General features: G+C 44.4%; 1 protein-coding gene across 1 annotated transcript in view; it reads left to right on the plus strand.

Annotated features, from left to right (window-relative positions):
• The window catches only part of LOC123806406 (nodal modulator 1), a 51714-nt gene that overhangs the window by 19515 nt on the left and 9722 nt on the right, over positions 1 to 22477 (plus strand). The window contains exons 12-25 of the mRNA XM_045819532.1: positions 3505 to 3679; positions 5217 to 5358; positions 6593 to 6724; positions 7890 to 8026; positions 9588 to 9675; positions 11909 to 11972; positions 12973 to 13068; positions 16803 to 17021; positions 17123 to 17205; positions 18067 to 18226; positions 18354 to 18480; positions 19973 to 20086; positions 20983 to 21110; positions 22038 to 22179. Coding sequence (XP_045675488.1) covers positions 3505 to 3679; positions 5217 to 5358; positions 6593 to 6724; positions 7890 to 8026; positions 9588 to 9675; positions 11909 to 11972; positions 12973 to 13068; positions 16803 to 17021; positions 17123 to 17205; positions 18067 to 18226; positions 18354 to 18480; positions 19973 to 20086; positions 20983 to 21110; positions 22038 to 22179 — 1807 coding nt within the window. The remainder of the gene's footprint in view (positions 1 to 3504; positions 3680 to 5216; positions 5359 to 6592; positions 6725 to 7889; positions 8027 to 9587; positions 9676 to 11908; positions 11973 to 12972; positions 13069 to 16802; positions 17022 to 17122; positions 17206 to 18066; positions 18227 to 18353; positions 18481 to 19972; positions 20087 to 20982; positions 21111 to 22037; positions 22180 to 22477) is intronic.

A 22477-nucleotide genomic window follows, 5' to 3' on the forward strand; every position in this document is an offset into this window, starting at 1 on the left:
GGGGGCACATGGTTAGACTTCTGTATTCAGTGAGGCATGCTGGTGGCATGGTGGAGAATGGCTTTGAAGGGGACAAGACTTGGGGACAAGGGGCCTAAAAAGAAAGTCAGTGAGGGCTTGCCTTACAGGGAAGTCAAGGACAGATTGGAAAAATATTTAGGGGTTCCCATTTTGAGGGGCAGGATTCCTGTGGTGCCACTGTCTGTGGGCAAGGAGAGGAGCCAGTCAGATGATGAAGGTTCAGTTTTGGGGTCTGTAGGACCACTAGGTGGAGCTCTCCAATAGACGCCTGGATGGATTGCACAGAAGATTTGGCTGCAGGCGGCAGGCAGAACCTTGAATGTGTAAAAGCAGTAGAATTGGGAAAGCAGTAGACCAAAAATGAAATGCCAGTGAGGGGTGGCCTCAGGAGAACCTGGGGTGGTGGTATGATAGTGCCTGACAGGCAGGGAGGTCCAGGGTGCTGAGCCGTGAAAACACAGTGCATTGGCTTGATCACTGAGGCGGCTACAGTGACCATTTTCAGTAGAAAGGTGGTGGGGGTCAAAGTTAGAGTTCACTGCTGAATGGGAAATCAGGAAGCACATCACCTGTGGAACCTGGTACTGCCTCTCTCTCATGGAGGTCAGAAAACAGTTCTTGGACTTAAGTCTTCCCTCTTTCCCTTCATAAAGATTTTGAACAGCTACTCTGCATGGTGAGGCACTGTCATAAAAGCTGGGTACATAACAGTGAAAAGATACCTACTGTTCCAAAATAGGGCTTTCATCTTACTGGAAAGGCAGGCTCAAGACGAGTAAATTTGTGATTGTAAATTATGGTAGGTGTTGTGCAAGGAAGAGCCCAGGTGGTCCGGGAGGACTTGACTTATTCGGGAGTTCTGGAAGTCCCCTCTGTGTTGCCGAGACCTTCTGGAGGACTAAGAGGTAGCTAAGTGAAGAACTTCCTGGGCAGAGGGAACAGCATGGTCCCAAGCCCGGAGGGGAGAGAAGGGAGGGAGCTCTCTGGAAGACAGCCAGTGCGGCTGGAGGCAGTGGTGAGGCTGGAGAGCTGTGTGACCTTGCAGCCGTCTTGTGGAGGTGGGGAGATGGGATTCCCCACCTCCCCAGAGAGGAGAGCCGGTGAAGAGTTTTCAGCAAGTGAGCGACGTGGATCAGGTTATTTTAGAAAGGTTTTCTCTCTCTCTCTTTTTTGGGGGGTCTTTTTTTCCCTCTGGCTGCTGTGTGGAGCTTGGACCAGAGGGAAGCCGGAGTATATAATGGAGGGACCGGACAGGAGGCGGTGACAGTTGTCTGGAGGAGCTGTGGTGGCTGGGCCGGGGTACTGGCTGGAGTGCTGGCCACGGGGAGTGTGAAGCAGGGGCCAGGTGGGCGGTGTGGAGAGAGCGTCGTCAGGTCTGTGCTGTCCGAGTCCCAGCTTTCTTATTTGAACAACCGAGGGTTAGATGGAGGAAGTGCTGCTCATGGAGATGGGGAAATACATTTATTTTCTTCAAAGTAGGATGTTTGGGTCAAAGAAAGTAAAATATTTGTTGAACATCATTGAAAAAATTCGTCATTTTCCTTTTGGGCCAACATAGCACATTTGCCTTTTAATTCATTGCTATTTGTTACTTAAACAACTCAACTTATTTGAAAGACAAACTCTTTGGCTTGTCTAGATGACTTTGAAGATATAGTTATTTCACAATGCACCAAAAATACCAATTTCTGTAAGCCCCAATGAAAGAATTTATTGACCCAATTCAATGTTTAAGGGCTTTGATATAACAAACACTGTCCTACCACTTTTTTAAAGCTTATTTTTCTAAACTAAACCAATATACATTTGGGGTTTGCAGTAACTGGCTACTTCTTTTTAAAAAAAAATAATTTTTCAATTACAGTTGACATGCAGTATGAACACTTCTTTTTAATTGGGAGTATGAGCTAAAACAGGTCCTATACTTACAATATTTAAAACATAGAGAAGCAAAGAGTCAGCTTGGAATAAATAAGGTGACAGCCCCTGCTATGGACATGAATCAGGAGAACATGAAAGGTCTGTAAGAATAATTTACCAGTATTCTCTCATCTTTTTATTCTGAAAGTACGCAGTAGGGGGAATATGAGAACCAATGTGCATACCTTTCCATCTAAATCAGGGTCCCGCACACTTTTTCTGTAAAGGGCCAGGGAATAAATATCTGATGCCTCATGGGCCTTGTGGTCTCTGCGATGAAATGTGCTGCAGATAATTTCTAAATTGAGTAGGTGTGGCTGTGTTCCAATAAAACTTTATTTAGACACAGAAGTTTGAATTTCATATAATTTTTATGTGTCACAAAATATTCTTCTGATTTTTTTCCTTTTAACCTTTTAAAGATGTGAGAATGAAAGTGTGAAAACCATCCTCAGCTCAGGTGCATACGAAAAGAGGTAGCTGGTGGGACCTGGGTTTTGGTCCTCATACGAGATTGTAAGCTCATATGGCTGGGCCAGTGACTAAGAAGTGACTTTTTATTATTCCCCGATTTCACACACACTGTATTCTGCCACGTCGCTGTTCTTTCTGTCATCTTTTTATTTGCAGCACAGTGGGTGTTCCATCATTTAGTGTACCCATAATTGTCCAATGTTGAATCCAACATTTTATTACCTTTCTGTCAAAATTGACAACAGGTTTTTATCTAAAATGATCCTTTAAGATTAGAAAATTTAACCTTTAGTCCATTAAGGAAACAGTTGTGGCCTTCATCTGGGGTAACTTATTGTACTTGAACACATCAACTGAGAGAAAAATGAAGAACATTACTGAGGATGATGGTCTTTCTCGGGGAGTGGGTGTCTCTCTCCCTGTGTTTCACGTGTCTCTTGAGATGCACTTTGGAGCACTTTACACGCTGCTCATGTGGTCTCTTGTCTGAGTCATTACCTTAATAGGGCTTGTCAATTTTAAGTTCCTTTTCTGGTTCCTAACTCCTAAGGAGTTCAACTTTAGCTTTGCATTTTTCTCGCTTAATTACCTTTTCACTTCAGATCCCCAGATTGCTTTTCTTATCCACACATTATATGGAACCACAGGCGAGGAAGGTGTCTTTGATAACTCTGCCTTGTTTGTGGCTGGGGTAATGCCGCACTTTCTCAGGCAGCGTGCAGCTCTTGCTTTTAAGGGCTAGCCCACTTTCTCAGTCTGAGGCTGCTCTGCTGTCACTGATTCAATTACCTGAAACATTTTTTTATCATCTACAGATTTTCTGAAAATCACTTCCACAGTGAGGGGTTGCCAGATGTCACCGAGAACACATACACAGCCCTGCACTGGGCCCCCACTCTGCCTTTTCCCTTATTCAGAAGGTGGTCCAGTCTTTCCAAAGGTTGCTTTTAAAACTGGAGCCATTTGGGCTGCATTCCTGTCTATTAAGATCAAACTACTCTCAGGGACAAGGGTGTAATTTTGGTTGATAAGTGCCTTTCCTGTTATAATTGAGTTCTCATGCTGGGATGAATGGTCTCCTTGTTGCAGGTTCAGTGTCTGCGGCCAGATATCCATCATTCGCTTCCCTGACACTGTCAAGCAGATGAGTAAATACAAAGTTGTCCTGTCGTCTCAAGACAAGGACAAGTCTTTGGTCACTGCGGAGACGGATGCTCATGGATCATTTTGTTTTAAAGCAAAACCAGGGGCCTACAAAGTCCAGGTACGATGAGTTTTGTTTTAAGATATTTGAAAAAGAGCAATGATTCTTTAAAAATTTATTTATTGCTTTTAGAGAGTGAGAGGAAGAAAGAGAAGAAAAGAGAGAGAGAAACATTGATTTGTTGTTCCACTTGTGCATTCATTGGTTGACGCTTGTGTGTGCCTTGACTGGGGGTTGAACCCACTCCAACCAACTGAGCTACCTGGCCAGGGCTGACCAGTGATTTTTTTTAAAAAGGGTTATTATTAGCCACAATGGGTTAGAGAAGGAACATTTCCATTTCCAACTTCTTATTTTGAAATCTTTTCATTTCTGCATGTCACTATTCATGGAGCAGACAGGCAATCAGTTTAAAAATGATGCAACAGGCATTTTGCTTTTCCGGTGTGATGTTTGTCAGGGGTTAGGTTCAGGCTGCCGGTTGCGCCTCCACCTTCTCAGGCTTTTGGCAGCTGCAGACTATCCGTAAGTCCCAAAGGAATTAAAATGAACTCTTTAGTAATGACAGCTCAAAAATTTCCATAGTGCATGGCTTCTGGAACCCAAGGCCTTTCCCTGCCTCACTCTGAATTGAAGATGCTGGGCAGGCACCATCTGATTTCTCCATCTAGGCAGGTGGAGAAGCTGGGGAGACGTGGGCCCTTGGTCTCACTGTGAGAGTGAAGGCCGGAGCACAGATGAGGCTCGTGGGCAGGAGACTCAAGACAGAACCAGAGGTCAGCCCTCAGTGCCTTTCAGTGCAGTGGCCCGGCCCACGGGGCAAGACCCTGTCTCTGTGGATCTCAGATCCTCACCCATCAAGTCAGCCGCTGCTCCTCCTCCCTGAGGACGAGCAAGTGAAGGAAGGTTCCTTTTAAGACTTGCTCTCCTCTAGGGCAAGTGGGACCCCCCTCTGAGGAGCTGAGGTTGGAGAATAGTATGGTGTGGGGGCTATCAGCTCCTTTACTAGACAGCAGCCTCTTGCAAAGTTGGCCACATCGACAAGCCTTTGGAAGCCCTTTCAGAAGCATGAGTAGGGACTTACCTGAGGAAGGGCAATTCTGAAGTGTTACCTTTGCTATGGATGAAAAATGTGACCATTGCCTTCTTTCCCAGTCCTTGTTAGCCTGCAAAAGACCCCTAGAAGACAAGAAGAAAATGGCCTAATTTCTCTATTGGGCTTCCAGACAGTGTTGGCAAGTTTGTACCTTATGGCACATATAACCTCAAACCAGGCAAAGGTTCTGAGACTCAGTGTGGTCCCCACCCAGTGTTCAGGCGATGGCTGACAGCTCGCGTGTCTCTACAGCGTGTTGTGCCCGATAGGCTTGTGCACACTGTGGCGCTGCTGAGGATGAGTTTTTATACCTGATTAGAAATGTGTAGTCTTCACACAGGCTACTCACATATTTGTTGTGACTGTAAAACTTGGCCTAGAAATGAACCTTGTCCTTCGAAGTCCATTTTGCCTTGGGCCCAGATGAGTGCTCTGGCGCCCTGCAGGCCAGGGGAACAGCAACCCCGATGTAGCTGCTGATGTCGCCCTGCGTTCCCACAGGTGGTGGTTCCTGAGGCAGAGACCAGAGCGGGGCTGACCTTGAAACCCCGAACGTTTCCTCTTACTGTGAAGGACAGGCCTGTGATGGATGTGGCCTTTGTGCAGTTTTTGGCGTCAGTTTCTGGGAAAGTCTCTTGTTTGGGTAAGGTGTCTATTGAAAGCAAGAACAGATAGTTATAAAAAAGCAGGTGGGTAGAGGTGGGGTTTTGGTGAGCTTGTCCTCATGGGGCAGCATTAAAGCAGAGCTGCTCCAGGGCAGTGGTTTTGGAGAGTTCATACTGCATCCAGTTCTTTCTGAAGAATAGCCACAGCGAGTCACAGAAGGATTTCTCTTGGAGTAGTTCTGCTTTGGCTCCCCAAGAAATATGTGGGTCTCTTTTTCCTCTCCTCTGATTCTGAAAGGAAGGTGGACTTAGGCCCAGGTTTCAGTCCTGCCTCTTTTGTTTACTAGGTATTAGAATATAAGCATTTACTTGCCCAGCCTCTGATTTTCTTCTGTTAAATAGGAACACTACTGCTTTCAGAGGTTTTTTGTTTGTCTGTTTTTAAGATTTTTATTTATTTATTTCCAGACAGAGGGCAAGAGGGGGAGAAAGAAAGGGAGAGAAACATCACTGTGTGGTTGCCGCTTGTGTGCCCCTAGTGGGGGTCCTGGCCTGCAACCCAGGCATGTGCCCTGACTGGGAATTGAACCAGCGACCCTTTGGTTCAGAGGCCAGCACTGAGCCACACTAGCCAGGGCCAGAGGGTTTTAATGAAGCTCAAATGTGGTCATCAAGAGGCAGTGTAGCATAGTGACTACATAGGCTCTAGAACCAGACTACATGGGCTTGAATCTTTGCTGTGGGACCTGGGGCAAATTATTTAACCTCTCTGTGCTTTGAGTCCCTTGTCTGTATGGAGATGATAATAGTAACTGCCTTAGGGGCTTGTTGTATCAAATGAATTAGTATATGTACAACCTTTAGAAGTATCTCGAACATAGCAAGAACCATTTAAATGTTTGCTATTATTAGGAATACTAATGTTACTATTATGATAAGGGGCCTAGTGATAAGCCTGGTATAAAGTGAGCATTAAGTAAAGTTTTATCACCTTTCTCTCTTTTTCTCTGGCCCCTCTTGGTGCTCCATAAATGTTACTTTCCCCATTTCAGTAAACGGCACAGCCCCTTTCACCATTGTAGCTTCCTTGCTTGGTACTGACGACCTGCATGGAGGGCACTTTGTAGAATCGAGTAGCTGCACATTAGCTTTAAAGGAGCCCTGGCACTGCCCTTCAGGAGACAGGCAGTAGCGTGCAGCACACACAGGTCAAGGGTTCGAACATGGTTCACGAGGGCCGTCAAATCAAGCCCCCCTGTCTTTTCTCTGTAGACACCTGCGGCGACCTGCTGGTGACCCTGCAGTCTCTGAGCCGCCAGGGTGAGAAGCGGAGCCTCCAGCTCTCTGGCAAGGTCAACTCAATGACGTTCACGTTTGACAATGTTCTCCCTGGAAAATACAAAAGTAAGACCCTAAGATAGTCTCTCATGGCCCTTACACGTTTCCTGTCTTCCTAAACATTCTAAAACCCAGCTCTCAAATTGCACCCCAGCTGTATAACTTTACTTGTTTAATTCTTCTTTGGCCCTCGACCTTAAATGTGCTGTATTTAGCATTGGGCAGTAATGTAGGAGCTGAGGCTCTGGGAACCAACTGCCACCTTATCAGGACGACCCACACACTTCTTCTTTGGGAGGCTGCCCTCATCCGTGCCATTTTATTTCTAAATGCTGGAAAAGAGAGTGAAATAATACAGTGTGTTCTACTGCTTAGCAGCTGTGTGACCTTGGCAGTCCCTGAGACTCATTTTTATCTGTGAAAGAGGAGTAGCAGGCTTTCTGTGGAATGTAACACTAGATGAAATACAGTGGTAAGCCCGTGCACAGTGTATAAGCACAGTGCCTGGTAAGCATAGGCGCTGGCAAACACTGGTTCTCTTTTCTCTGTCCTTCTCCAGAAGCTACCGATTGCCTGTATTTCTGCCTTTTCAAAGCTTGGCTTGGAGTAGCTGGCAGTGAATAGCTTATAAAGTCTACTGCTTTTTCTGGGGAATTATATTTCCCATTATATATGTGTGTTATATATATTTTTTCCATTATATATAGGTGTTGGCAAACCACGGCCTAAGGGCCAACAGCCCATGTTCATAAACTGTTTTGTCTGAACACAGCATGCCCTTTGTGTATGTATTGTCTGTGGCTGCCTGTGTGCTCTAAACATAGAGTTGAATAGTCAGGACCCCGTGGCCTGCAACGTGCCGAGTGTTTGTTCTGTGGCTCATTACAGAAGAAGTTTGGTGATCTCTGAGTATCTTACTTATAGCCTGATGTTTAGACGCAATTGAATTTCTTTCTGGACATTTTAATGACCATTGGTTTCAATTTTTCTTTAATATTCTTCCAAGCATTGTTATTGTGTTGTTTATAATATTTATTGATATGTTTGTATATATACATGTATGTATAGTTAGATATTTAAATATACAAGTGTATGCATATTTAAAATATGTGCGTATATATACACATGTGTTTTTAAAAATTAGTGAATTCATCATAGTTTCTCTTTGGTGGTATTCAGGGGGTTACATGCTCCATGCCCATGTGTCTCTTTGTGTCTTGTGCTTTCGCAGTAAGCATCATGCATGAAGATTGGTGCTGGAAGAACAAGAGCCTGGAGGTGGAGGTTCTGGAAGACGACGTGTCACCAATTGAGTTTAGGCAGACGGGCTATATGCTGCGATGTTCCCTTTCTCATGCCATCACTCTGGTATGCACGGCTTCTGGGGGTCCTCTTGTGTGGAAGGGCCCTTGCCTTTGGAGAGCAGGAAGGACTGGCGTGCCGAGAAGATTATGATCATGGTCTAGTCAGATTTCTTTTTCTGCCCCTCAACTCAGCCACCTCATACAGAAAGTATCATCAGGAAGCATTTAAAATTCTTCCATGGAAGATGCCTTTATTTGGGAGATTTCCTGGCTTCACATTAAATTCCAACTTTGGTGATTTGGGGAAGCCGCTGAAGTAGTACAAAGCACGGTGGTTTTCTGTCCTTGGGCAAGTTCATTTAATGTTTCTGAGCCTCAGTTTTCTCCTTCAAAACTGGGATCATAACGTCCACTTCTCAGGGTTATAGGGAGGATAAAGTAAAGCCTTAACACATCTAAAATCTCCTTGGCAGGTACTGCTATTATTTATTACCAGGTGCAGCGGAGTCAGTTTCCCCAGGACTCATATATTTATATGGTTCAGAGGACAGAGTTGTTAGACGGGACCTTACTCTCTTGTTGATGGGTCTCCATGGCCTGATAGGTAGTGTACCAGGTGGACTTCTGGAAAGGGAGCACCTGCACAGACCTATATAGATCCATTTATGAATTTTATATAATTTTTTGACTGAAAAAATGATATGTGTCTTTGTCAGGTACCCAGTAGAGAAACTCTGGCAAATGTCAATTAAGTGACTGCTTATGTTAGACGCTAGAGGAATTGAAAGTGGTGTTTTCCTTGGCTGCTGGCTGCTCTAACTGGTTAACTACAAATGCTTGACAAACAGCTTTGTTCCAGGACATGGGTTAACTAATTTCCAATTGAGAATAAGTGATAGACATTTAGGAAACCATTCCTTTCCTTAAATCCTACAGTATATTTGTTTCCCTTAGAATAAGATCCATATTTCTTAATGACAGCCAACAAGGCCCACTCCTGACTCTCTCCTGACCTCCTACGCTGTCAGCCTCGCTCACGGAGCCCCAGCACAGTGCCTTCTCCGTTTCACAGTGCGCTCATTCCCTCCTCTGCGCTTTCCCACATGCTCTTTCCTCTTCTTGGAACGCTCTGTCTGCTCTGAAAGTGCTTGTAGTTGGTTTTCCTCATCACTCAGGCTGCAGCCCAGTGTTTCCTACGCAGGGCAGGACTGCCCTGAGACCATCAAGCTAAAGACGCCACTGCCAGGATCCTTCTGTGTGTTGAACTCCTGCTTATTTTCCTTATGGCTGTGTTACTTACCAGTGGAAGTCCACTCGTTTCTTGCTGACCACATTGATTTTCTGCCTGCTTATATTAGAATGTAAGCCTCCTGAGAACAGGAGCCTTGCCAGCCCCTAGCTCTGGGTCTGTCACATAGCAGGTGCTCAGTAAATATTAGTTGACTGAATGAAAAAGAGCACATTTTTGTTGGAAGTTTTTGAAGGTTTTTAATTTTCCCATGGCACCCAACTGTTCAAATGATTAATGGACAAAACAGATGACTGGTTCTGAAACAGAAATATTATTAATCATCTTGTGTCTCTGTCTTCCCTAGTAAGTCATTGTATTGGCTTTGGTCCCTTAGGAATTCTATCAGGATGGAAATGGGCCTGAGAATGTGGGGATTTATAACCTCTCCAAAGGAGTCAACCGCTTCTGCCTGTCCAAACCTGGTGAGTCTGGGAGGATGGATGCGCTATGTGTTAGGGAAACAGAAAAGCACCAGGAGATGGTTTTAAAACATTTACGTTTTCCTACCTCAGTTCTACTTGCATCAGGTTACCAGCTCTGGTTGCGGTCAGTGTACGCTTGTTTTTCCATCTCCTTGGAGGGAGTGGTTCTCTTCCCCTAGGAATGGGAGCTGGGGCTGGCCAGTCTCTTGGGCTTGAGTTGAGTGGAGACTGCTGGGCCCTTTCACTTTTATTTTTTAGATTTTATTTTTCAATTACAATTGACATTTAATATTATATTAGTTTTGGGTGTAGAACATAGTGATTAGACCCTTTCGCTCTTAAAAAATATTATACTATTTCTCCTTAAGAGCCATCTTTTTAAAATAAAAATTGGATCATCTCTCCCCTTGTTTAAAATACTTGGGTGGCTTCTCTCTCTTTTAACAACTTTAAGATGCAGCTTGCAAATCAGAAAATTCACCCATTTAAAATGTACAACAGAACAAGTTTTAGTAAATTTACCAGGTTGTACAACCATCACTATAATCTACTATGGAACATTTTCATCAACCAGTAATATCCTTCACATGTGTTTACAATTAATTTCCTCTCTGGGCAGTAATTAATTTTTTGTTTTTATGGATTTGCCTTTTTTTTTGACATTTCATATCATTGAAATCATGTAATACTGGTATTTAGTCTGGCTCCTTTCCCTGTGTTTCAGTTAGGATGCCTTTGGCTGCAAGTAACAGAATCCATACAACAGTGCCATCAAGGAGTGGGGATTAATTGGGCTTAATAACAAAGTCTAGCAGCATGTGACTGCAAGCATGGGTTCAGTGGCTAGTAGATGGTAGGGTTTCTGTCTTTGTGATTCTTTTAGACTGTTCCCTGTATTAATTCCTTCTGTTTTCAAGATAATTGCCATTGCTTCAGAAAACTTGTCATTTTTAAGGCAGAAAGACCAGGAGAGGGACAATCATTTTTTGTGCCCCACTCTTCCAGTAAACTTTCTTTATGTCTTATTGGCCAGAACCATATCACATGGTCACCTCTAGCTTCAAGGGAGGCTGGAGCAGTTGAATATGTTGCCGAGGCTAGACACATTGCCCCCCTAAACATAACCCAGGTCTGATGTCACGGTAGGAAGGACAGCTGTTGGAGAAACAACTAGGAAGGCTGTGGTTCAGGTGTTCTCTGCTCAAGTGCTCTTCCTGCTCCCTGTACCCCACTCTGCACCCAGCCGTGCCTTCCTCCTGCCACTTCTGGTTCACATGGACTTTCTGAGGATGGGAGGGTGCTCTGTTGTTATTTATGTCCCCCTGTTGCTCACAGCACTCAGTTCTTTCCTTTACTGCTTTTAGCATAATAGGTCTGCTGTGCCTGTCAGATGCCTCTCTCCGTAGATGGTAAGCCCCGTGATAGCAGAGCCCATATCCCTTCCTGCTGTGGACCAGTATCTAGCACAGTATCTGACTCATAGTAGGTGCTGGTGCATTAATATTTGTCAAATGAAAGAACCAACAGAATCAATGTAGAGACATAATCATTTTTTTCTGCTAGGAACTGCACTGGGGCTTACTCCGTGTGATACACACAGCAGAGATAGTTTGAAGTAATGTCAGTTTTTGTAGGACATATGACAGAAATGTGGGTTAATGATCAGTTGTGGGGAATACATTGTTAGACTTTGCTCCTTCCTGAAATTGTCTGGCGGTGATGACACACGCCCCTAATTCATGGTTACCCTGCATGATCTTCTGGCGTGAACGTGTTTTCTGTGATTGTTTCATAATTTTCTGGGCCTTCCCCTGCCCCAGGCCTCCTTTTAGGAATATTCTATATGAAGGAGTTCAAGCTGTGGTTATCTTTTGAATTTTTAACAGAATCTATTAAGTAGAAGACTCTCAATCTCAGTTGCAGTAGAAATGCACTTCTGTTCCTTCTCATGCACATAATCTGTTAGCTTGGTCTGTGTGGATTAAACTGCTGTGAGTTGTTAAATTATATAGAACTGAAAATCCTGAGCTTGTCAGTAGGCCATTAAGTGGTTTGGGTTAAGGGAAAGATGCCATCAGTGGCAGCGAAAAAGGCATTTCTGATCTCATTGTTGCACCTCTGTGCTATGTCGTGGGTCTTCAACCGAGAGGCTGCCTTTGGATTTCAAATGTTGAAATTGCTTAGCCTAATAGATGCCCTTCTCTGAAAATTACTTTTGCTTTTCTGGCTGCAGGCGTGTACAAGGTGACTCCACGCTCCTGCCACCGGTTCGAACAAGCATTCTACACCTATGACACGTAAGCTGGGCACTCCCTGCTCTGTGGTGTTGGTGTGGCTTCCATGGAGAACGCATGTATGCTCTCCTCTTCAGTCATTTCTGAGAGCAAAAGGAGTTTTCTGTAGTTTTTCTGGAAGAAGTAAGTTTAGGCTTTAAAAAGAGTTTCTACATGAGGATTTGAAGATACTTGGGTAAATTATTATTATTATTTTTTTTTAATTTTAAATTTAAACATTCTCAATTAGAGCTGACTTCAATATTATATTAGTTTTGGGTGAATAGCATAGTGATTAGATATATAATTTATTAAGTGATCCCCCCATAAGTCTTGTACCCATGTGGCACCAAGCGTAGTCATTACAATATTACTGACTATATTCCCTATGCTGTACTTTGCATCACTGTTGTAACTGCCAGTTTGTACTTTTAATCCCTTCTCCTTTCTCACCCTGGCCTCCAGCCCCACTCTGGCAAGCCTCAGTTTGTTCTCTGTATTTATGAGTCTGTTTGTTTTGTTTGTTTGCTTATTTTGTTTTTAAGATTCCACATTAGTTGAACTCATATGGTATTTGTCTTTCTTTGTGTGATGCATTTCACTTAGCATAATACTTGGGTAAATTACTGAGAAAATGGAGATAGGATCTCTTTCCCAAGCATTCTGTAAGCTGAGATGGAAGGCTGTGGTTTTGAAGTGGATTAAATATAATTTGTGTTAAGTCTTCCTCCAGCTCTCACTGATGGAAATTTCTCAAGCTCAAGCCCATCATTTCTTTACTTTTACAAATGCTTGTGGGTTTCACTGGGAATTGGAGGTGTAAAGATTTGGGGAGGAAAATTAGTTTATTCTTTAAAACACTGATATAGGTGATTCAGAGGTTATTTCAGCCCAAATGAAGAGCACTTTCATATAGTATATTTTGGGGTTAGGAAGGTGGCCCATGAAGGGTGTTGTTTGCCATCCTTTGAGCATACGAGGTGATATTGCTAGTATTTTCTCTCCACTTCTTTGATTTATATAGGTCTTCACCCAGTATCTTGACGTTGACAGCCATTCGCCACCATGTCCTTGGAACTATCACCACTGACAAAATGATGGATGTCACTGTGACTATCAAGTAAGACTGCTGCTCTGTGGTGGGCCGAGCAGGGGAGGGTGCGGGGGAGGCCTGGGGGCTTCTCTGCCAGGTTCTCTGAAAAGTAGTTTTGATTTCTTATCTCTAGGTGTGTATACAAATGGCCTTCCTTCTCATACTTATGTGACGTAGCCATAAATTTACAGCAGCCTTGCTCCTTTCTTTTTATGATTCAAGAATTAACTTTGGGTGAGGAAGAGCGTCCTGACAGCTCTTCCCAGTGTCTTAAATTTCCATTTGAACTCTTTATACTTCTTGTCTTTGCTAGGGGAAAAGAAATCTCTGGTTTGGTCATTGTATTTCAAGTGCTTCAGCGAATTCAAAAGTCTTGCCTGTTTTTCTTAGACTTTTCCTCAAAGACTTGGAGAACGAGACAGAAAGGATGGGAAAGGCCGTCCCTCCCAGAGGGTGGGCTTTATGTCAGTGTCACCTTTAAGAGGAATTTTTGCAGTGTGGTGTGGTGCATCTGAGACCCTGATTTTCTCGAAAAATGAAAGAGTTTTGGCAACACGACCGACTCTGTCAAACAGTATGAAAATCTGAGTTGCTGTCTCTGCCCTTGCCTTGGTTGGGGTTGTCTTCCCAGCAGTGTCTTCATCTGTCTGTCAGCCCCCTTGGCACCTGTCTGTCCTTTCAGAAGGTACTTACTAAGAATCTTCAGTGTGACTGGGCACAGGCCGCAGCTCCTGCCCTGGTCTCATGGGGCAGGCATGTAGTTCAGGAATCAGACACAGAACTGTAAAATTATAAATGCAATTAAGTGCACTGAATTTTACCTTGTCGAGGATGGGGCCATTCAGGAGAGGCAAACTGGTGGGGGCCAGCCCGTGTTAAGCCAGAGTGATCCTTTAATAGTAGAAGTCATATCATTCCTCTACTTAAAACCCCAGGAGTTTTCCATTCCACTCAGAATGAAATTCAAAGTCCACACCAAGGTCCACACCAAGGTCTGCGAAGCCCTAGGCTGACAGCTGCTTCCCCTGGGAATTCCCCAGCCCACGGACTTTTCCCTGGGCCCCTCTGCCGCGGCTGCCTTGCCTCCCTGCTGTCCCTGGAGAATGCCAAGGCAGCTCTCCCTCCAGGACTCCACGGGCTTTTACCTGCCCTCCCCTTGTTTGAGACACTCCTCACCCAGTGGGCCTCCTGGCTCCCTTCTCCTTTCTTTTAGGTCTTGGCTCAAGGTTACCTGATCAGAAAGGCCTTGGCTAATCCCTTAAAAATAGCACCTCCACGCCTATTTCCTCCCACGCTGCTTTATTTTTTTTTTTCATTATACTTGTCCCGTGACATCATTTTTCATTCCATTATCTGCCTCATCCCACCAGAACGTGTATTCCACAGGGTCAGGGGCTGTTGTCTGTCCTCTTTATGGCCCTCAACCCTGTAAGCCGGTGCCTGGTTCTCTGGCAGAGGATGTTCTCACTGAAGCTTGAATGAAGGACTGAGGATGGTGGCATGGGGGGAGCTCCGTGTCCTTGGGAAATCTGATGTGTTTTCATCGAGTCATAAAGTCAGTGGTATTTCGTCCCAGCCCAGATGTACCAGATACTACTACCATCATGCAGAAGTTCAGTCTTGACTTCCGGCCAAGATGGAGGCATAGGTAGACACACTGTGTCTCCTGGCACAACCAGGATAAGGACGACAACAATTTAGAAACAGAATAACAACCGTAACTGATAGAAAATTGAACTGTATGGAAGTTGGACAACCAAGGAGTTAAAATAGACACATTTATCCAGACCAGTAGGAGGAGCAGAGTCAGACAACAGGGTGGAGAGGGGTCAAGTCACAAAGAGTGGTGGGACTGGGCTTGTAAGGCATCCCGGGCACAGAGGACTGCAGTGGGCGGACCCTGGGCACACAGGTGGCGGCTGGCAGACCCTGAGCGTGGGGTGGCAACCAGCAGACCCAGCGAGGTGGTGATTGTGAATTGGGGCATTGTGCGCACAGGGTCCCAGCGCCAGGAAATAAGAGCCTTGGGGCACTGATTGAAAACGTGTGGGGGTTGAGGCGCAGGGAGAGACTCCCAGCCTCACAGGAGAGTTCATTGAAGAGACCCACAGGGTCCTAGAAGGTACACAAACCCACCCACCCAGGGATCAGCACCAGAAGGGCCCAGTTTGCTTGGGGGAAGTGGTGGAAGGGACTGAAATCCTGCAGAGAGCAGAGCAAGCAACATTGTTTCCTCTCTAACCCTTCCCCCACATACTGTGTCACAACCCAGTGACGTAGGTTGCCCTATCCAGGTGAACACCTAAGGTTCTGCCCCTCACTAAGTAACAGGAGTGTCAAGACAAAAAAAAAAAAATGACCCAAATGAAAGAACACATCAAAGTTCCAGAAATAATACAACTAAGTGATGAAGAGATAGCCAACCTATCAGATGCACAGTTCAAAGCACTGGTGATCAGGATGCTCACAGAATTGGTTGAATTTGGTTGTAAATTAGATGAAAAAATGAAGGCTACACTAAGTGAAATAAAGGAAAGTGTACAGGGAACCAGCAGTGAGGTGAAGGAAACTGGGACTCAAATCAATGGAGTGGACCAGAGGAAAAAAGAAACAACCTAACAGAAAAGAAGGAAGAAACGAGAATTCAAAAAAATGAGGAGAGGTCTAGGAACCTCCAGGACATCTTTAAACATTCCAACATCCAAATCACAGGGTACCAGAAGGAGAAGAGGAAGAGCAACAAGTGGAAAACTTATTTGAACAAATAATGAAGGAGAACTTCCCCGATCTGGCAAAGGAAATAGACTTCCAGGAAGTCTGGGAAGCTCAGAGAGTCCCAAAGAAGTTAGACCTAAGAAGAAACACACCAAGGCACATCATAATTACATTAGCCAACGTAAAAATGAAGGAGAGAATCCTAGAAGCAGCAAGAGATGAGACAGTAACCTACAAAGGAGTTCCCATCAGACTGTCAGCTGATTTCTCAAAAGAGACCTTGCAGGCAAAAAGGGGCTGGAAAGAAGTATTCCATGTCATGAAAGGCAAGGACCTATATCCAAGATTATATAGCAAAGCTTTCATTTAGAATGGAAGGGCAGATAAAGTGCTTCTCAGATAAGGTCAAGTTAAAGGAGTTCATCATCACTAAGACCTTATTTTGTGAAATGTTAAAGGGACTTATCTAAGAAAAAGAAGATAAAACATGTATAGTAAAATGATAGCAAACTCACAATTATTAACAACCACACCTAAAACAAAACTAAAACCAACTAAGCAAAGAACTAGAACAGCAACAGAACCACAGAAATGGAGATCACATGGAGGGTTAGCAACAGGGGAGTGGGAGGAGGAGAGAGGGGGAAAAGGTACAGAGAATAAGTAGCATAGATTGTAGGTTGAAAATAGATAGGGGGAGGGCAAGAATAGTATGGGAAATGTAGAAGCTAAAGAACTTACGACACATGGACATGAACTAAAGGCGAGGAATGTGGGTGGGAAAGGGTGTGCAGGGTGGAGGGGAATGAAGAGGGGTAATGGGACAACTGTAATAGCATAATTAATAAAATGTATTTTTAAAAAAATTCAGTCTCTATTTTTCAAAAACTTTTAGTTTATTCAGATCAGGAGAAGACTGTGCCATGTAGTGTGTTACCAGATGTTTGGTTTTGTTACTTATGGGTGACCACCTGCAGGTGTCAGATTTCCACCAACGACAGGGACAAATGACCATGTCCTCTGGGCTGCTCCTTCCTTTCCTCCAGGTCTTCCATTGACAGTGAACCCGCCTTGGTCTTAGGCCCCCTGAAGTCTGTGCAGGAGCTGCGGAGGGAGCAGCAGTTGGCCGAGATTGAGAGCCGCAGGCAGGAGCGGGAGAAGAAGGGCAAAGAAGAAGGTGGAGAAGGAAAGACCAAGCCCCCTGTTCAGGAAATGGTGGATGAGTTACAAGGCCCCTTCTCTTATGACTTCTCTTATTGGGCCCGGTACGTTCTCTTGGGCTTTTCTCTGCCATGTCCTCCATTCTGATATTCTTCCTAAATGGAGGGACAGAACCAACCAAATTGAAGTATTTTTATTATTTCAGGTCTGGAGAGAAAATCACTGTCACACCCTCATCTAAAGAGCTGCTCTTTTATCCCCCCTCCATGGAAGCCACCGTCAGCGGAGGTAGATGCCCACTCACTGAGCCAGTGACACACCTTTGTAGTTGTTTCTCTGCCTGCATTTGAACATTTATTCTTTGTTGTTGTTCCAGTGAAGGTGTCTTTGTAAGGCACATGGATGTTACTGTTTGATGCGTGAATGAATGAAATGCGTAAAAGCAACTTTTACTGTTAGGAAGGGGTGATCTTTTTGGAAAAGGACTTGGTTTTTCTTGACATTACCAGGTTGACACCAGAGGTCAGTGGAAAGCAAAGCCATCAGTTGCTGAAATGTGAGCATTAGTCGTCCTGTGTCTAAACCGTTCACGATGTTTATATTTTTTGGTAGGGTGTGGGGAGGGGTCTTTTTAGGGCTGGATAGTTAGAAGTGCTTGCTTAAGGAGCATTTGCCTTTTGGCCGTTGTTTTTTTAGCATTATGGGTTCATTAAATCCTGGGCATTCACGTGGTTTGTGTTTGGAAGTAGGTGCATTGAAGAGCCCGGCTTTCCAGCGAGTGGCAGCCTGTTTGGGGGGCCGTTGGTTTTAGAACCTCTGAGGTTGAGCAGCATGGCCTCTGGCCTGCTCCAAAGGCCTCTCTCCCCATTTGTGGCCTTGTGAGGCCCAAGAGAGAGGAGGAGTAAAAACTTAGCCTTTGTTAGGTTCACCTGCCAACGTCGTTGGCAGTTAAATGAGGCCTTTCCAGGATGAAGAGAGGCTTGGGCCACTTCTAGTCATTGAAGTTTCTGGAACATTAAACAACCTCATTTGGAGGTTAGCTCTAAATATCTCAGTTTTAGGGCCTTCTTTATTGGGAAACCCCCAACCAGAAGGTCCCCTTTCTCTACAGCTACATTGTGTTCTTCTGTTTCCTTTTTCCCTTCTTAGAAAGCTGCCCAGGGAAGCTGATTGAGATCCATGGGAAAGCAGGCTTATTCTTAGAAGGGCAGATCCACCCAGAGTTGGAAGGAGTCGAGATTGTCATCAGTGAAAAGGGGGCAAGTTCACCCTTGATCACAGTCTTTACTGATGACAAAGGTGCCTATAGGTAAGTCCGTGATTAAGAAACATTTGCTTGGGACCAGTTGGGGAGCCCAGATTTCCTTGCAGTTAGGTGATGTCTCCTCCAGGAATGTGATGCAAAGCCATCTCTGCATTTGCTGTCTTTTATTCAGTGTTGGGCCCCTGCACAGTGACCTGGAGTACACTGTGTCCTCACAGAAGGAGGGCTACGTTTTGACTGCGGTGGACGGAACCATAGGAGACTTTAAGGCTTATGCCTTGGCAGGTGTAAGCTTTGAGGTAACACTGTGTGCTTTTAAGAAGCAGTTTTACTGAGGTGTAATTGCCATACAGTACACTGCACATAAAGTGTATAATTTGATATATTACCAACATGGTTTCAACATATGGACACACCCATGAAAACACCACCACAATCAAAATAGTGAATACATCTGTCACCCTTAACTCCAAAGTTTCCTTGTACCCTTCAGTAATAATCCATCCCCTCAGCAGATCTGATCTGCTTTCCGTCACTGTAGGTTAGTTTGCATTTTTCAGAGTTTTATAAATGGAATCATACAGGACATCCTCTTTGCCTGGCTTTTTTCACTTAGCATAATTTGGAGATCTGTTACTTTAGCTTGTTTGCAAACTTTTTGCGAAGTGCTTCAAGCTTTTCTTCTCAACCATTCTGTGCCGAAGGACCCAGCATGTTCCTCTCCTCGTGTTCACTTTCTTTCTCTCTTCCCTCCATCCTCTTTGGGAAGGAGCGTGCCGTGAGATGCACAGAGGGAGTCCGGAGAGCCTGGGTGTGAATATTTTCAACATGGAGGACGAAGGGAAAGAGTGGCAGATTGCCTCACATAAAAAATGAGAATCCTAGATTGCAGGATACATTTGAAACTAAATTGAAAGGTAGTCAAACTGGGAAGGAATATTTACACCAAAAATAAGATCCCCAGTTTACAAGGAACTTCTAAAATTGGTAGGAAAAAAACCCAATAGAGAGATGATGAACAAAGGATGTAAAGAGGCGATTCACAGAACTAACACAAATGCCTAATAAACTTAGAAGAAATGTAGAGGAAGTTACCTTTGAAACACTGGGTTTTGAGTTAGGTTTGCAATGATTAAGACAATATCCATGTTTTGGAGAGTGTGTATTTTCCCTTGCATGGATGACTTTTGGAGCTATGAATGGTTACAGCCACTTTGGAGTCCAATTTGGTGGTATCTTTCTGAATTTAAAATGCATGTACCCAACCATTCTGCTCCTAGGAAATGATTATTCAGGAAGAGAGAAAAAACTAAGTGCACAAAGATATTCATGTCCGGGGACCTTTAGATTGTCTCTCCTTTTCCACCGCAAAGATGGTTTATGAGCCTCTCCATCAGAATGACATGCAGCTGTTAAGCAGTGAGGCAGATCTCCGTGGGCTGGTAGAAGAGGAACGTCAGGATACATGGTTGAGGGAAGAAAGCATGTGTATTGTGTAGCGTGTCCTTTTTGTCTCACCTCCTTCCCCACACGGTCCCCCAGTAAACCTGCCAGTCTGTCAGCAGTAGCCATAATGTTCATGAGCTTTGTGTGGGCAGCAAACAGTTCTGGAAGACTGCACACCGAACTGTTAGCATCAGTTACCCTCAGAGATGAAGAACAGACCTTTTGTTCCCCCAGCACATAACAATAAAGGAAAAACAACCCATAAAAATTACCTCTTGACAAGTAAAATATGTCTTCATGGCTAACATGAATTCACCTTGCTGTGGTGTCCTTTCTCACCCCCAGATAAAAGCTGAAGATGACCAGCCCCTTCCTGGGGTCCTCTTATCCCTCAGTGGGGGCGTGTTTCGTTCCAACCTCTTGACTCAGGACAATGGCATTCTGACTTTCTCAAACCTGGTAAGATGTCCTGTAACCTAGCGCCTGCGTCCGTTCCCCATGAGGGAGCAGGGACATCGTGTGTGTAACTTACATATTGCTTGACAATGTGAGAACAGAACACCAGTGTGGAGTGTGTGAGGTTTCTCAGGGGACCAAATGTAATTAGAGTATTGCTCTTACTAGAACTTAATGCGGCTGATTCATGTTCCCTTCTGCACACACTTCTTGTTTTCTGGTCACCCACTTGTCACGAAGACAATGTAATTAATGACCCTGGCCACAGCGGCTCCTGTCTTAGGAGGCCCTTTGTTTTACTACAGGATCCTGTTGTTTGTGATGCCGAGCCTTGTTCAGCATTTAGCTTGTGTTTCTTCTGCAAAGCACATTCGGCATGGTGTAAAGAAAGCACCAATTTTTCATTCCAGATGTAGTCTGAGCCCTCCCTTGGCAGATGGGGACTCAGGAAATATATGTTAATTGGCCATCTTGTCAGTCCTGGGAATAAAGTGACTGTTACAGGGATGTCACAAGCAGGCAGTGAGGTATTTCTGAGAGGTTGCACACTGTGCAGTGATGCATACCAGGGTTTAAATCTTCCCCCTGCCCCTTACTTGCTGTGTTATCTCAGGCAGGTTACTTGAACTCTCTGATTCTCAGTTTCTTCATCCCTAAAATTCAAATCATTGCTTCCTTACACAGTTATTGAAGGCATATGATAATGACAGCTGCTATTGTTAGAATTATAATTGTTACTGTAACTATTTATGGTAGAGTTAGTGGTGTCATTTCTGTTGGTCTAGGAAGTGCTGGAGCTCTCATGGCATAATTCTAGTCCATCATGTCTTTACTCGCCCCATTTTAAGCCTGACCTAGATGTGGTTGCAGAGGTTCAGTTTGTGTTTGTCTCTCGGCAGAGCCCTGGCCAGTATTACTTCAAGCCCATGATGAAGGAATTCCGGTTTGAGCCATCCTCCCAAATGATCGAGGTGCAGGAAGGGCAGAACTTAAAGATCACTATCACCGGGTACCGAACGGCCTACAGGTGAGCAGCTAATGCCCGCTTTCCTCTTGTCCAGGCCTGGGCTGTGGAATCACCCTGATGCTTTCGTCATCTAGATGCTCATTCCAGCCTTCGTACGGATTTTGTTTGGGAGCCCAGTGGGATGAGATACGAGGTTCAGAGATTGTTCGCTGCTGCCCTTTCCTTCTGAAATCGAGAACCAGTGATTCACACAAAGTTCCCATTTTGAAACAGGTCTGAGAGAGCCTATATAGTTGCTTAAAATGTTTACTTTTTTAAAAAGTTGGAAACTTGAATTAAATTTTCAAAAGGAAGACGTGCGTTCACTTGAGTAAAACTTCAAGATGTTAAAAAGAATACACAATATAAAATTTCCTCCTGTCCTTGTCTGTCAGCTACCCAAGTTTTCCAGTGTCTTAAATACTTCCAGAGATGGTCATGCCGATGCTAGTGTGCATGTCCATGTGTGTATTTGTATATAAACACACACATGTTTATACATATTTACACACGCACTTGAGATGAACATTGATTAATCAGAAGGAGGGCATTCAGAAAAATGGGCCATTTTCAATAATGGAATAAAAGAGGAAATGATTTAATGTTATTGAATGCTTCATTATTTAATATCAAGCTTAACAAAAATAAAGTGAAATGGAATAAAAATAAAACTTAGCCTTTTGAAATTGCAATTTTCTGGAACATCCCTTAAAATGCATGAGGAGAGATACTGATGATACTGATACTGGCTTGAGCTTGCTGGTGGGAAGGCTGGATTGGCAAGTGACACAGCTAGTCTGAATTGGCTGGGTCCTTGGTGCACAGTTCTCCACTGAGCTGTTTTGCACAGTAATTTGTTGGTAAATGCAGGACACTTTACCTGAAATCCTTGTGTGCTTCAGAGAAGCACACGAATATCATGTTCTGTTTCTTCTCTTTTTACTCTAGTTGCTATGGCACGGTTTCTTCTTTAAATGGGGAACCAGAACAGGGTGTTGCCGTGGAAGCAGTGGGACAGAACGACTGTAGTATTTATGGAGAGGACACCGTGACAGATGAAGAAGGGAAGTTCAGATTACGTGGCTTGCTGGTGAGACATTGAACATGTTTTATTAGGGGATTTTTTCATATTGCCTTGTGGTTGTACCCCCCCCCCCACCCCCCTGTAGACTGCTAGGAGTGGGCTAGGCCAGAGGGCTGGGGAGGTGGGTCAAGTTCTGGAACCCTCTCAATTTTTTCTTAACTGATACATCTTACCTTTTACCTGGCTGACGTATTGGGTTGGGGTTTTGTGGCAAAGTAGACCCACAGATTTGGTGTAACTTTTGCCTGGCATTGGGTGGTTACAGTTTAGGCTAGGGTTCTCAAACCAAAGGCCTTTGAGGCCA

The sequence above is a fragment of the Phyllostomus hastatus genome, unplaced genomic scaffold, assembly GCF_019186645.2.
Source record: "Phyllostomus hastatus isolate PE091 unplaced genomic scaffold, TTU_PhHast_1.1 phas_scaffold_385, whole genome shotgun sequence".
In the NCBI taxonomy this organism is placed as follows: Eukaryota; Metazoa; Chordata; class Mammalia; order Chiroptera; family Phyllostomidae; genus Phyllostomus; species Phyllostomus hastatus.